The sequence below is a fragment of the Lucilia sericata genome, unplaced genomic scaffold (assembly GCF_015586225.1).
Source record: "Lucilia sericata isolate MDLA Ls3-8-SP2 unplaced genomic scaffold, ASM1558622v1 Contig000862F_arrow, whole genome shotgun sequence".
Lineage (NCBI taxonomy): Eukaryota > Metazoa > Arthropoda > Insecta > Diptera > Calliphoridae > Lucilia > Lucilia sericata.
Genome location: NW_023994853.1, coordinates 142942 through 158213, shown reverse-complemented (window position 1 = coordinate 158213; position 15272 = coordinate 142942). Strand labels below are relative to the sequence as shown.

Below are 15272 nucleotides of genomic sequence, written 5' to 3'. Positions count from 1 at the left end.
CCAAACATTCACTGAACGATTTGACAAAGTCATGTTGTTATTCATCATCTTCAGCGACGTCGTCATCATTATTTTAATACCGACTACGAATGACTACAACTACTACTGGTGTACTTGCAGCAGCAAACATTTGTCGTCCAGTCAAACCTACAAACACAGATTGTGTCATTTGCCCCTTTTATTTCCCGGTTTTATTAAATTCAATAGTTGTAGGGAAAAGCCAGAGGAGTCCCAACTTTATACTGAAAAACAAAAAATTTCAAAAGTACACTTTTATCAAAACTCGCGAATAACTCACGAATTTTACTAGAAATTTCAATGTTAAAGAAAGATTAATAATTCTGTCTAAAGCATTGAGAACTAAGCATAACTTTTAGATAAAAAACTTAACATTTCTCATTTTGCCTGATCGTATTCATTAAACATTTTCGCGAATATTACTTTTTCACTTGCGATACAATTTTCAATACCTAACTCAAAGCCTCAGTTAAAACGATAACCCATTTCTGACCTTCTAGGTCACTGACTGCCATCATCACGAGTCAGCCAGCTGCTGCCTTTCTTCATCCATTGTTTGACATTTAACTAACCAAAAACAACATATCAGACCTATTGCAACAAAAGTGTGATGAGATTTATTCGCAAAAAAAAAACACAAACATTTTCATCAGAAAAAAACTCTAGTTTTTAATGGAGAAAAACTACCGGGACAAAAAAACAACAATATTGTCACAAAGACAATAATGTTGGATGACAAAAAACAAAAAAAAAAAAAATCGGGGAAGTAAAAACAACAACCATAATAAATAGACTACACAAAGCAGAAAATCCAATTTATACAGTTGGAAAAACGTGCCTGTGCTAGCAGCAACAATGTTAATATTGGTTCATGGTTTGAGGGAAAAATGTTTCAATGTTGGACCATTTTTTTCTTTCAAAAAGATAAAATTTAATTTATAGAAATTAAATAGAGTAATCACAGTCAAACAAAGCACAGTGGTATAGGAAAAAAAAAAGAGGGAAATAATTCGGTAACTTCTAAACGGTTAATCCGATTTTAATGAAATTTGGTATGCACAAAGAGGAGGTGTCGTCGAGTTTAGGTTTTGAATTTGGACCTTATAGGCCAACCAGGGGCCCGGCGGGGGGTCCTCAAATTAGGACACCTCGGCTATGTTAAATTTTTAAAACGATCCTATTTCTTCATTTGAGTTCCGATTTAAAAAAAATTTCGTATATAGAATCTCCTCATCGAGCACTATAAAAAATGTCGTCGTAGCAGTAAATTATCTCTTATAGTTAAGGAGATATTCGCATTTGAATATTAAAATTTTAAAATTTTTACCGTCCTTACTTTAGTTTTTTTGATAATAGCAGGTCCAAATATTTCCGATTTTCGCCATTTTTTTTTATTTGCTTAACAACAAGTTTATATACCAAGCAGTGAAAGAATTATGTAAAAATCATGACTGAGTCCAAAGTTATAGGCATTTAAATTTAAAAAATTAAAAAAAGGCGATTTTTTGTCATTTTTTTGGGAAAAAAGTATCTTTTTCTTTTTAAGTTATCTAAAAAGTTTCTAAGAAGATGTATATAGAATTTATACTTTTTGGAAAGCTGACTTTACATAAAATACGATAAATGAAACAAAACCTAAAAATTTTTGATACCGAGGGGACCAGGTCCATCCAAAAAAACCCTATTTTTTATGGAAAATTAAATTTTGAGCAAAAATTCTCAAATCGCATAGTCGATATCAAATTATAGTGACCTGTTTTATATGACCCAATAAGTTCTTAATCATTTTGTAACGGGTTTCGATAACCCCGCCCCTGGTATGGATATAATAGGCAAAAAACCAAAAAATCCCATTTTTGGGATTTTTTAAAACTTTTTTGGGAATTCCGGGATTTCTAATAAGAAAATTCGAAATTTTTATTTAATTTTGGATTTTGAGTAAAAAAATCTACCTAACTGTAAAATTTCATCAAAAAATATTCATAAATAAAATTTTTATTGCAATTTGAAAAATTTGTATCTTCGCAAAAACTGAATAAAAAACATTTTTTAATTTTTTTTAAAAAAAGTATTCCGCGAATTTTTTAATTTTCAAAAATTATATACAGTTTTGAAAAATAGACAAAATTACCTTTCCATTGATATATAACATGCCTACCTAATGTTTTTTAAGTGACAAATTAATTAGGGAAAACTCAACATCTTTTAGAAAATTTGCCTAGCACTATTATTTTCATCCATAAGGTTAACTCTTAAATTTGTTACATATATGGATGAAAATAATAGTGCTAGGTAAATTTTCTAAAAGATGTTGAGTTTTCCCTAATTAATTTGTCACTTAAAAAACATTAGGTAGGCATGTTATATATCAATGGAAAGGTAATTTTGTCTATTTTTCAAAACTGTATATAATTTTTGAAAATTAAAAAATTCGCGGAATACTTTTTTTAAAAAAAATTAAAAAATGTTTTTTATTCAGTTTTTGCGAAGATACAAATTTTTCAAATTGCAATAAAAATTTTATTTATGAATATTTTTTGATGAAATTTTACAGTTAGGTAGATTTTTTTACTCGAAATCCAAAATTAAATAAAAATTTCGAATTTTCTTATTAGAAATCCCGGAATTCCCAAAAAAGTTTTAAAAAATCCCAAAAATGGGATTTTTTGGTTTTTTGCCTATTATATCCATACCAGGGGCGGGGTTATCGAAACCCGTTACAAAATGATTAAGAACTTATTGGGTCATATAAAACAGGTCACTATAATTTGATATCGACTATGCGATTTGAGAATTTTTGCTCAAAATTTAATTTTCCATAAAAAATTGGGTTTTTTTGGATGGACCTGGTCCCCTCGGTATCAAAAATTTTTAGGTTTTGTTTCATTTATCGTATTTTATGTAAAGTCAGCTTTCCAAAAAGTATAAATTCTATATACATCTTCTTAGAAACTTTTTAGATAACTTAAAAAGAAAAAGATACTTTTTTCCCAAAAAAATGACAAAAAATCGCCTTTTTTTAATTTTTTAAATTTAAATGCCTATAACTTTGGACTCAGTCATGATTTTTACATAATTCTTTCACTGCTTGGTATATAAACTTGTTGTTAAGCAAATGAAAAAAAATGGCGAAAATCGGAAATATTTGGACCTGCTATTATCAAAAAAACTAAAGTAAGGACGGTAAAAATTTTAAAATTTTAATATTCAAATGCGAATATCTCCTAAACTATAAGAGATAATTTACTGCTACGACGACATTTTTTATAGTGCTCGATGAGGAGATTCTATATACGAAATTTTTTTTAAATCGGAACTCAAATGAAGAAATAGGATCGTTTTAAAAATTTAACATAGCCGAGGTGTCCTAATTTGAGGACCCCCCGCCGGGCCCCTGGTTGGCCTATAAGGTCCAAATTCAAAACCTAAACTCGACAACACCTCCTCTTTGTGCATACCAAATTTCATTAAAATCGGATTAACCGTTTAGAAGTTACCGAATTATTTCCCTCTTTTTTTTTTCCTATACCACTGTGCAAAGGGGGACCAAGGGATAATGTGAGTTTAATGAAGTCTCTATTAAGTGCTGCGACAAAAGATTGAGTCTGGCTATAGAACTGTTCCTGAAATGTACTAGAACAAAGCTATAACACCGAACTAGATCACAAATAGAACAGAACTAAAACTGAACTAGAACAGAACTAGAACAAAACTAGAACAGAACTAGAACAGAACTAGCACGGAACTAGCACGGAACTAGAACAGTACTAGAACAGAACTAGAACAGAACTAGAACAGAACTAGAACAGAACTAGAACAGAACTAGAACAGAACTAGAACAGAACTAGAACAGAACTAGAACAGAACTAGAACAGAACTAGAACAGAACTAGAACAGAACTAGAACAGAACTAGAACAGAACTAGAACAGAACTAGAACAGAACTAGAACAGAACTAGAACAGAACTAGAACAGAACTAGAACAGAACTAGAACAGAACTAGAACAGCACTAGAACAGCACTAGAACAGCACTAGAACCGAACTAGAACAGCACTAGAACAGCACTAGAACAGAACTAGAACTGAACTAGAACAAAACTAGAACAGAACTAGAATAGAACTAGAACAGAACTAGAACAGAACTAGAACAGAACTAGAACAGAACTAGAACAGAACTAGAACAGAACTAGAACAGAACTAGAACAGAACTAGAACAGAACTAGAACAGAACTAGAAACTAGACAGAACTAGAACAGAACTAGAACAGAACTAGAACAGACCTGGAACAGAAATAGAGCAGACTAGAACAGAACTAGAACAGAACTAGAAGAGAACTAGAACAGAACTAGAGCAGACTAGAACAGAACTAGAACAGAACTAGAACAGAACTAGAGCAGAACTAGAACAGAATTAGAATAGAACTAGAACAGAACCAGAACAGAACTAGAACAGAACTAGAACAGAACTAGAACAGAACAGAACTAGAACAGTACTAGAACAGTACTAGAACAGAACTAGAACAGAACTAGAACAGAACTAGAACAGAACTAGAACAGAACTAGAACAGAACTAGAACAGAACTAGAACAGAACTAGAACAGAACTAGAACTGAACTAGAACAGAACTAGAACAGTACTAGAACAGAACTAGAACTGAACTAGAACTGAACTAGAACTGAACTATAACAGAACTAGAACAGAACTAGAAGAGAACTAGAGCAGACTAGAACAGAACTAGAACAGAACTAGAAGAGAACTAGAACAGAACTAGAGCAGAACTAGAGCAGACTAGAACAGAACTAGAACAGAACTAGAACAGAACTAGAGCAGAACTAGAACAGAATTAGAATAGAACTAGAACAGAACTAGAACAGAACTAGAACAGAACTAGAACAGAACTAGAACAGAACTAGAACAGAACTAGAACAGTACTAGAACAGAACTAGAACAGAACTAGAACAGAACTAGAACAGAACTAGAACAGAACTAGAACAGAGCTAGAACAGAACTAGAACAAAACTAGAACAGAACTAGAACTGAACTAGAACTGAACTAGAACAGAACTAGAACAGAACTAGAACAGAACTAGAACAGAACTAGAACAGAACTAGAACAGAACTAGAACAGAACTAGAACAGAGCTAGAACAGAACTAGAACAGAACTAGAACAGAACTAGAACTGAACTAGAACTGAACTAGAACAGAACTAGAACAGAACTAGAACAGAACTAGAACAGAACTAGAACAGAACTAGAACAGAACTAGAACAGAACTAGAACAGAACTAAAACAGAACCAGAACAGAACTAGAACAGAACTAGAACAGAACTAGAACAGAACTAGAACAGAACTAGAACAGAACTAGAACAGAACTAGAACAGAACTAGAACAGAACTAGAACGGAACTAGAACGGAACTAGAACAGAACTAGAACAGAACTAGAACAGAACTAGAACAGAACTAGAACAGAACTAGAACAGAACTAGAACAGAACTAGAACAGAACTAGAACAGAACTAGAACAGAACTAGAACAGGACTAGAACAGAACTAGAACAGAACTAGAACAGAACTAGAACAGAACTAGAACAGAACTAGAACAGAACTAGAACAGAACTAGAACAGAACTAGAACAGAACTAGAACAGAACTAGAACAGAACTAGAACAGAACTAGAACAGAACTAGAACAGAACTAGAACTGAACTAAAACTGAACTAGAAGAGAACTAGAACTAGAACTGAACTTGAACTAAACTAGAACTAAACTAGAACTAAACTAGAACTGAACTAAAACTTAACTAAAACTAAACTAGAACTGAACCAGAACTGAACTAGAATTAGAACTGAACAACAACTGAATTAGAATGGAACTTTAACTAAATTAAGACTCCTCTATAATTTAAATTTCAATATTCCATGACATTTATTATTAACAAAATCCACAAAATAATACCAACTAAGTTGTACTTCATTCTCTTACTGCTATTAAATTTCATTGGTTTTCATACAAATTTCATACTCTAACACCTCCCACATTTTCAACATTTCTAAAACCCATAAAATTTTTTTTTTTTGTAAACCACTAAAAAATCTAAAAACCTTTGGTTATTTATTTTCTATAAATAATAAATCTAACAACAGTAGCAATTTAAACTCAACTGTTTGTTGTACTATTATTAAAATACAATTTTTTTCTCAACTATGTACTCCTAAAACTCTACTCCATAAAAAATAACTATTCAATGACAGCTTATACGAAGCCCCCAGATACCCACCCTCTAGATATTAAATATTTGTTTTTGTTTTTATTATATTTTACAACATTCTACAATATTGACCACAACATTGGGCTAATAAAATTTCAATAGCTCTGGCAGACTGTCTGTTTATATGTCTGTCTTTCCGTCATTGAATTTACGTTTTTATCTATATGCTTCACATATACAATATATAGCCACACCTAAATATATGCTTTAGAAAATAGAAAATATAAACAAACAGCTATTGTTTCGTTGTTGTTTTGTTGTTATATTAAATGATACAAAACAAGTACATACTCATTCCCAAGTATAAATTGTCATTTGGTAAACCTGCTGTATGTATATTTAGTGGTCTGTTGAGTTGGTGGAGGAGGAAGAGCGGTGAGATAATGGTTTCAAAGGGGGTAAACTTGTGTTTATAAGAAAAATATCATATTTTCTTGTTTACAATGACGTAAATTTTATATGAATTTTCTCATGCAGAAAAGACCACAAATTTATGCAGATGGGGGTTTTAAGGGGTTAAATAAATATTTTATATTGATTTTTGTTTTGTAAAAGGAAATTTTAAAAATATTGTTTATTAGAAAACAACTTAAGGAGTTTTAAATTTAAAGATTTTTTTAATTTTAATTAAAAATATAATCTATTTTTATTTTTATTACCTGTTCTCAAGTGGTTTTTATTTCGAAGAACAAAAATATCTTAAACATTTTTAATTAAAATCAATAAATAACAATCTAAATTAAAATTAAATGGTAAAAGAGCTAAACTGAACTATGTATAACAGAATTAGATTAGAACAGAACTAGAACAGAACTTGAAAAGAACTAGAACAGAACTAGAACAGAACTAGAACAGAACTAGAACAGAACTAGAACAGAACTAGAACAGAACTAGAACAGAACTAGAACAGAACTAGAACAGAACTAGAACAGAACTAGAACAGAACTAGAACAGAACTACAACAGAACTAACAGAACTAGAACAGAACTAGAACAGTAGAACAGAACTACAACAGAACTAGAACAGAACTAGAACAGAACTAGAACAGAACTAGAACAGAACTAGAACAGAACTAGAACAGAACTAGAACAGAACTAGAACAGAACTAGAACAGAACTAGAACAGAACTAGAACAGAACTAGAACAGAACTAGAACAAAACTAGAACAGAACTAGAACAGAACTAGAACGAACTAGAACAGAACTAGAACAGAATTAGAACAGAACGAGAATAGAACTAAAACAGAATTAGATTAGAACTAGAACAGAACTTGAACGTAACTAGAACAGAACTAGAACAAAATTAGAACAGAGCTAGAAAAGAACTAGAACAGAACTAGAAAAGAACTAGAGCAGAACTAGAACAGAACTAGAACAGAACTAGAACGGAACTAGAACAGAACTAGAACAGAACTAGAACAGAACTAGAACAGAACTAGAACAGAACTAGAACAGAACTAGAACAGAATTAGAACAGAACTAGAACAGACTAGAACAGAACTAGAACAGAACTAGAACAGAACTAGAACAGAACTAGAACAGAACTAGAACAGAACTAGAACAGAACTAGAACAGAACAGAACTAGAACAGAACTAGAACAGAACTAGAACAGAACTAGAACAGAACTAGAACAGAAGTAGACCAGAACTAGAACAGAACTAGAACAGAACTAGAACAGAACTAGAACAGAACTAGAACAGAACTAGAACAGAACTAGAACAGAATAGAATTAGAATAGAACTAGAACAGAACTAGAACAGAACTAGAACAGAACTAGAACAGAACTAGAACAGAACTAGAACAGAACTAGAACAGAACTAGAACAGAACTAGAACAGAACTAGAACAGAACTAGAACAGAACTAGAACAGAATTAGAACAGAACTAGAACAGAACTAGAACAGAACTAGAACACAACTAGAACACAACTAGAACAGAACTAGAACAGAACTAGAACAGAACTAGAACAGAACTAGAACAGAACTAGAACAGAACTAGAACAGAACTAGAACAGAACTGGAACAGAACTAGATCATAACTAGAACATAACTAGAACAGAACTAGAACAGAACTGGAACAGAACTAGAACAGAACTAGAACAGATCTAGAATAGAAGTAGAACAGAACAGAACTAGAACAGAACTAGAACAGAACTAGAACAGAACTAGAACAGAACTAGAACAGAACTAGAACAAAACTTGAACAGAACTAAAACAAAACACATCTAGAACAGAACTTGAACAAAATTAGAACAGAACTAGATCTGAACTGGAACAAAACGATAACAGAACTAGAATAAAACTAGAATAGAAGTAAAATAGAACAGAACTAGGACCTAACTAGAGCAGAACCAAAACTGAATTCGAACTGGAACTAAACTGAAATTAAACTTGTTCATATTTGGAATAGTAAAATGTCCCTCCAAATGTTTAATTAATATCTTCAAATAAAAATCACACTAAATATTTCATATTTAACTCCCAAAAGTATGCCAATATTTTTTACCACTAACCCAGTCGTTTGCCATTTAAATCTCACAAAAAATGTTTTAACTCGCTTCACTTTTTCACATAAATCTTTTTTTATTTATGTGTCTTAATTTATGCTAATAGTGGCATGATTAATAATTTCGTTTTTTCTCCACCCAAAACTATGCTATAAATAATAATTGTTACATCATTTATAAAAATGAGTGATAAAAGAAAAGAAACTATTTATGTACTCCGTTTTTATAGTTTATTAAAAAACATAACATCAAAACTGTTGCTTTTTCGTCTACTACATTTGCCCCTTTTTGTCAAGCTATAAAAATTATTATTATCATCATCCTAGTGGTATGCTGTATAAAATGTAAACCATTAATTTATATTTTATATATGTATATACTATATGTTGTGGTTGCTTAAAAACTTTTAGTTTTAGTGTTTAAACATTTTTAACCATTTACCTTTTTTCTCTTTACCCTGCCCTCCCTATACCTTCTCGCTCTCTCTTTCTCTTTTAGTATTTATCCCTTTGTGTTTAGCATTTAAAGCGTTTTTATGCTTCAGTAACTGTCAAAACCATAAATTATCTTGTCTTAAAAGCTGCAACCATATTTTTTATATAAATTTTTCTTCCTCTCTCTCATTCTCTTCTCTGGCTTTGGCTTGGTTTTACAATGACTTTATTATTTATTCCGGTCTTGCTGTTGAAAATTTTATTTTCGTTTTTTTTTTCCTCTCATGTTTATTGGAAAAATGACAAATTTTTCTATTTAACACTTGAATTTTAGATTGGTTTTTTTTTGTCTGTTTAAGGGAATTAGTTTTTTTTTTTTTTCTTACGAACTAACATTTAAATTTTATTTAGACAATTTTGGCAACAACTTCCATCTAGATAAATATTTGTGGTAATTTGTTTTTGCGCTGCGAGGTAGGAATTGGTGTAAGGTATTGACAGGACAAACTGATTAAGAGGTTTTTTGAAATGATTTCAATTGGGTTTATTTGAAATAAGATGACACTAGGTGAAAAATACTTTTTATTTATAATTTGTGAGAGTTTACTTAAGAACTTTTATTTAATTGACACCTAAAAGTAGGCTTTTGTTTCTTATTAAATTGGCTCCTTAAGGTAGGCATTGGTTTTTCTTTTTTTTTTAATAGTAATATTAACAAATTTCTAGTCATAGTCTAGTCTAAAGTCTAGTCAATAATCCAGTCTAGTCTATAGTCTAGTCTATAGCCTAGTCTATAGTCTAGTCTATAGCCTAGTCTATAGTCTAGTCTATAGTCTAGTCTATAGTCTAGTCTATAGTCTAGTCTATAGTCTAGTCTATAGTCTAGTCTATAGTCTAGTCTATAGTCTAGTCTATAGTCTAGTCTATAGTCTAGTCTATAGTCTAGTCTATAGTCTAGTCTATAGTCTAGTCTATAGTCTAGTCTATAGTCTAGTTTATAGTCTAGTCTATAGTCTAGTCTATAGTCTAGTCTATAGTCTAGTCTATAGTCTAGTCTATAGTCTAGTCTATAGTCCATTCTATAGTCTAGTCTATTCTAGTCTATTATATAGTTTAGTCTATTCTATAGTCTAGTCTATTCTATAGTCTAGTCTATTCTATAGTCTAGTCTATTCTATAGTCTAGTCTATTCTATAGTCTAGTCTATTCTATAGTCTAGTCTATAGTATAGTCTATAGTCTAGTCTATAGTCTAGTCTATAGTCTAGTCTAGTCAATAATCCAGTCTAGTATATAGTCTAGTCTAGTCAATAATCCAGTCTAGTATATAGTCTAGTCTAGTCTATAGTCTAGTCTATAGTCTATAGTCTAGTCTATAGTCTAGTCTATAGTCTAGTCTATAGTCTAGTCTATAGTCTAGTCTATAGTCTAGTCTATAGTCTAGTCTATAGTCTAGTCTATAGTCTAGCTATAGTCTAGTCTATAGTCTAGTCTATAGTCTAGTCTATAGTCTAGTCTATAGTCTAGTCTATAGTCTAGTCTATAGTCTAGTCTAGTCATCTAGTCTATAGTCTAGTCTATAGTCTAGTCTATAGTCTAGTCTATAGTCTAGTCTATAGTCTAGTCTATAGTCTAGTCTAGTCTATAGTCAGTCTATAGTCTAGTCTATTCTAGTCTAGTCTATTCTATAGTTTAGTCTATTCTATAGTCTAGTCTATTCTATAGTCTAGTCTATTCTATAGTCTAGTCTATAGTATAGTCTATAGTCTAGTCTATAGTCTAGTCTATAGTCTAGTCTATAGTCTAGTCTATAGTCTAGTCTAGTCAATGATCCAGTCTAGTATATAGTCTAGTCTAGTCAATAATCCAGTCTAGTATATAGTCTAGTCTAGTCTATAGTCTAGTCTAGTCTATAGTCTAGTCTAGTCTATAGTCTAGTCTATAGTCTAGTCTATAGTCTAGTCTATAGTCTAGTCTATAGTCTAGTCTATAGTCTAGTCTATAGTCTAGTCTATAGTCTAGTCTATAGTCTAGTCTATAGTCTAGTCTATAGTCTAGTCTATAGTCTAGTCTATAGTCTAGTCTATTAGGTCTAGTCTATAGTCTAGTCTATTAGTCTAGTCTATAGTCTAGTCTATAGTCTAGTCTATAGTCTAGTCTATGGTCTAGTCTATAGTCTAGTCTATAGTCTAGTCTATAGTCAGTCTATAGTATAGTCTATATCCAGTCTATAGTCTATCTAGTCTAGTCTATAGTTGTCTATAGTCGCTATAGTATACTCTATAGTCTAGTTAAAGTATGTTTACACCGGGATAGATTAGATATTTAAACGAAATCTTTAGAAGGTATTTAAGAGATTTTTAAAAAAATACTGAATACTTTTAGGCTGAAGTTGGAATGATGTGTAAATGATAAATTTTCACTAAAATGAACATTAAAAACTTATCGTAATGATTAAATACTTAAATTTAATGTTCATTTCAAGACTTTAAATTGTTTTAAAACTATTGCCTACTTTTAGGAATAACTTTAATTACTATTTTAAAGCCTAATTTAAGTAACAAATAGCTTTAAATGACAATTAGTAAAGCATTTTAAAGCCTTTAAGTGGCAATTAGTAGATTAATTAGTAGATGAATATTAAAATCTTAATATTTTAAACCCTTTTGCTATAATTTTCAAACAATTGACATTATAATCTTATCAAAATAACATAAAATGTAATGATGTTCTTTACTCTAAACAAATATTTACAATTTTCTTAAGAATTAAAGTTCATTTGTGGGAAAAACTTTCTTTCTTTTTTAGTTATAATTAAAACTGTTATTGTTGGAAACAATTATAATTTGTAACAAAACTGTCTGTGACAATAGCTAAACATTAAGCAAACAATTTTATGGAAATTACTTTTACAATTTGATTTTACTCTTAACAAAACAAGAAATAAGAAAAACATTTTTTTAGATTCTAAACAATTTTCCAAACTAAATAAAATATAATTTGAAGATGGAAGATGAGGAGCATCACTGACTGTGTCATGTGGTGGCAAATATTGTAATTTTAAATGTAAATATTACAACAAACGAGTAAATGTGTATAAATGTAATAAAAATATAATATTTGTATAGTGTTTTTGTTTTCTGTAAATATGTAAATTTGTATTTAACTTACTTTTTGTTCAAGTTAACCAAATTGGTTTTGCCAACAGCTGTGGTCTGCTCTGTCTTTCCATTGTTTTACAGGCGGTTAAACAAACATTCAAGGGCTGTGTGTTTCCTTAGAAGAAAGTAAACCCCAGGAAAAAAAAGAAAAACAAAATGTAAAAAAAAATTGTATTAATTTAAATAAAAATGAAAAGCTCTTATGAAAAAAGTAACATTTTTCATGGTTTTTCTTACAATTCTTTCAGTTCTATGCTTTTGTGTTGTTTTCAAGGTAAAACTTAAGCATACCTTTAGGCTGTGTTATTGTGCTTTAACAAACAAAATAAAAAGCATAAAAACAACACAAATATACAACAAATTTTAAAAAAAGTCTACTTTTAGTTAAATAAATATAAAGGTAAAAAAAATAATGGTTTTGCATTTTGTTGTACAACAAAATAAACTAAAAATTAAATATTCTACTTTCATATTTAGCAAAATTTTGTATAAAAACCACAAAACAACTTGTAAAATTTGTTAATAACATTTTTAATTAACTCCTTTTTTCTCTCTTCTTCTCTCTTTTTCTTAAAATTTCTTTCTTTTATTCCCTTATACATTTTTATGTTATATTTTATTTTTAAACCCTCCCCCCCCCCAAAAAAAAAAAAAATCTATTTTTGTTGCAATTATTTTTCTTTAAAAACTCCTTAATTGGCCGCATATAGTATCAAGGAGACAGGCACCAATTAAGAAAGCCAATAAAATACGTTCAAAACAACCAAGGTTATCGAAGAAAGTCAAATTCATAAGTAAGTATTTTAATTAAAAAAATATATATATATGTAACTTGCATATTTTTTAAAAACTCTTTATTTTAATTAATATTCACTTTAGCGTAGCGTCAAAATAATTAACATACTTTTGGGTGCTGTAAAGAAATTAACCCTTAAATGAACACAAAGTATTCTTTAAGGCCCATTAAGTAAATGTATAAAAAGTAAATTTATGGGGTAAGGTAATAAATTGTTATTTTTATGTTGTTAGAATTCAGTTCTAGTTCAATTCTAATACAGTTGTAATTCACTTCTTGTACAAATCTAGTTCAGTTCTAGCACAAATCTAGTTATATTCTAGCTTAGTTCAGTTCTAGTTCTGTTCAAATCTAGTTATATTCTAGCTTAGTTCAGTTCTAGTTCTGTTCTAGTTCTGTTCTAGTTCTGTTCTAGTTCTGTTCTAGTTCTGTTCTAGTTCTGTTCTAGTTCTGTTCTAGTTCTGTTCTAGTTCTGTTCTAGTTCTGTTCTAGTTCTGTTCTAGTTCTGTTCTAGTTCTGTTCTAGTTCAGTTCTAGTTCAGTTCTAGTTCAGTTCTAGTTCAGTTCTAGTTCAGTTCTAGTTCATTTCTTGTACAAATCTAGTTCAGTTCTAGCACAAATCTAGTTATATTCTAGCTTAGTTCAGTTCTAGTCTAGTTCTTGTTCAGTTCTAGTTCAGTTCTAGTTCAGTTCTAGTTCTGTTCTAGTTAAGTTCTAGTTCAGTTCTAGTACACTTGTAGTTCAGTTGTAGTTCAGTTCTAGTTCAGTTCCAGTTCAGTTCTGGTTCTAGTTTAGTTCTTGTTCAGTTCTAGTTCAGTTCTAGTTCAGTTCTAGTTCAGTTCTAGTTCAGTTCTAGTTCAGTTCTAGTTCAGTTCTATTTCAGTTCTAGTTCAGTTCTAGTTCAGTTCTAGTTCAGTTCTAGTTCAGTTCTATTTCAGTTCTATTTCAGTTCTAGTTCAGTTCTAGTTCAGTTCTAGTTCAGTTCTAGTTCAGTTCTAGTTCAGTTCTAGTTCAGTTCTAGTTCAGTTCTAGTTCAGTTCTAGTTCAGTTCTAGTTCAGTTCTAGTTCAGTTCTAGTTCAGCTCTAGTTCAGTTCTAGTTCAGTTCTAGTTCAGTTCTAGTTCAGTTCTAGTTGAGTTCTAGTTCAGTTCTAGTTCAGTTCTAGTTCAGTTCTAGTTCCGTTCTAGTTCAGTTCTAGTTCAGTTCTAGTTCAGTTCTAGTTCAGTTCTAGTTCAGTTCTAGTTCAGTTCTAGTTCAGTTCTAGTTCAGTTCTAGTTCAGTTCTAGTTCAGTTCTAGTTCAGTTCTAGTTCAGTTCTAGTTCAGTTCTAGTTCAGTTCTAGTTCAGTTCTAGTTCAGTTCTAGTTCAGTTCTAGTTCAGTTCTAGTTCAGTTCTAGTTCAGTTCTAGTTCAGTTCTAGTTCAGTTTCTAGTTCAGTTCTAGTTCAGTTCTAGTTCAGTTCTAGTTCAGTTCTAGTTCAGTTCTAGTTCAGTTCTAGTTCAGTTCTAGTTCAGTTCTAGTTCAGTTCTAGTTCAGTTCTAGTTCAGTTCTAGTTCAGTTCTAGTTCAGTTCTAGTTCAGTTCTAGTTCAGTTCTAGTTCAGTTCTAGTTCAGTTCTAGTTCTGTTCTAGTTCAGTTCTAGTTCAGTTCTAGTTCAGTTCTAGTTCAGTTCTAGTTCAGTTCTAGTTCAGTTCTAGTTCAGTTCTAGTTCTAGCTCGGTTCTAGTTCAGTTCTAGCTCAGTTCTAGTTCAGTTCTAGTTCAGTTCTAGTTCCGTTCAAGTTCAGTTCTAGTTCAGTTCTAGTTCAGTTCTAGTTCAGTTCTAGTTCAGCTCTAGTTCAGTTCTAGTTCAGTTCTAGTTCAGTTCTAGTTCAGTTCTCAGTTCTAGTTCTAGTTCAGTTCTAGTTCAGTTCTAGTTCAGTTCTAGTTCAGTTCTAGTTCAGTTCTAGTTCAGTTCTAGTTCAGTTCTAGTTCAGTTCTAGTTCAGTTCTAGTTCAGTTCTAGTTCAGTTCTAGTTCAGTTCTAGTTCAGTTCTAGTTCAGTTCTAGTTCAGTTCTAGTTCAGTTGTAGTTCAGTTGTAGTTCAGTTGTAGTTCAGTTCTAGTT

The 15272-nt window shown here is 31.0% G+C and overlaps 1 protein-coding gene across 2 annotated transcripts in view; it reads left to right on the top strand.

Annotated features, from left to right (window-relative positions):
- LOC119608635 (stathmin) overlaps window positions 1-15272 on the top strand; it is an 84912-nt gene that overhangs the window by 23898 nt on the left and 45742 nt on the right. For both annotated transcript variants that reach the window (XM_037963127.1, XM_037963129.1), the window contains exon 2: window positions 13089-13172. In XM_037963127.1, coding sequence (XP_037819055.1) covers window positions 13089-13172 — 84 coding nt within the window. The remainder of the gene's footprint in view (window positions 1-13088; window positions 13173-15272) is intronic.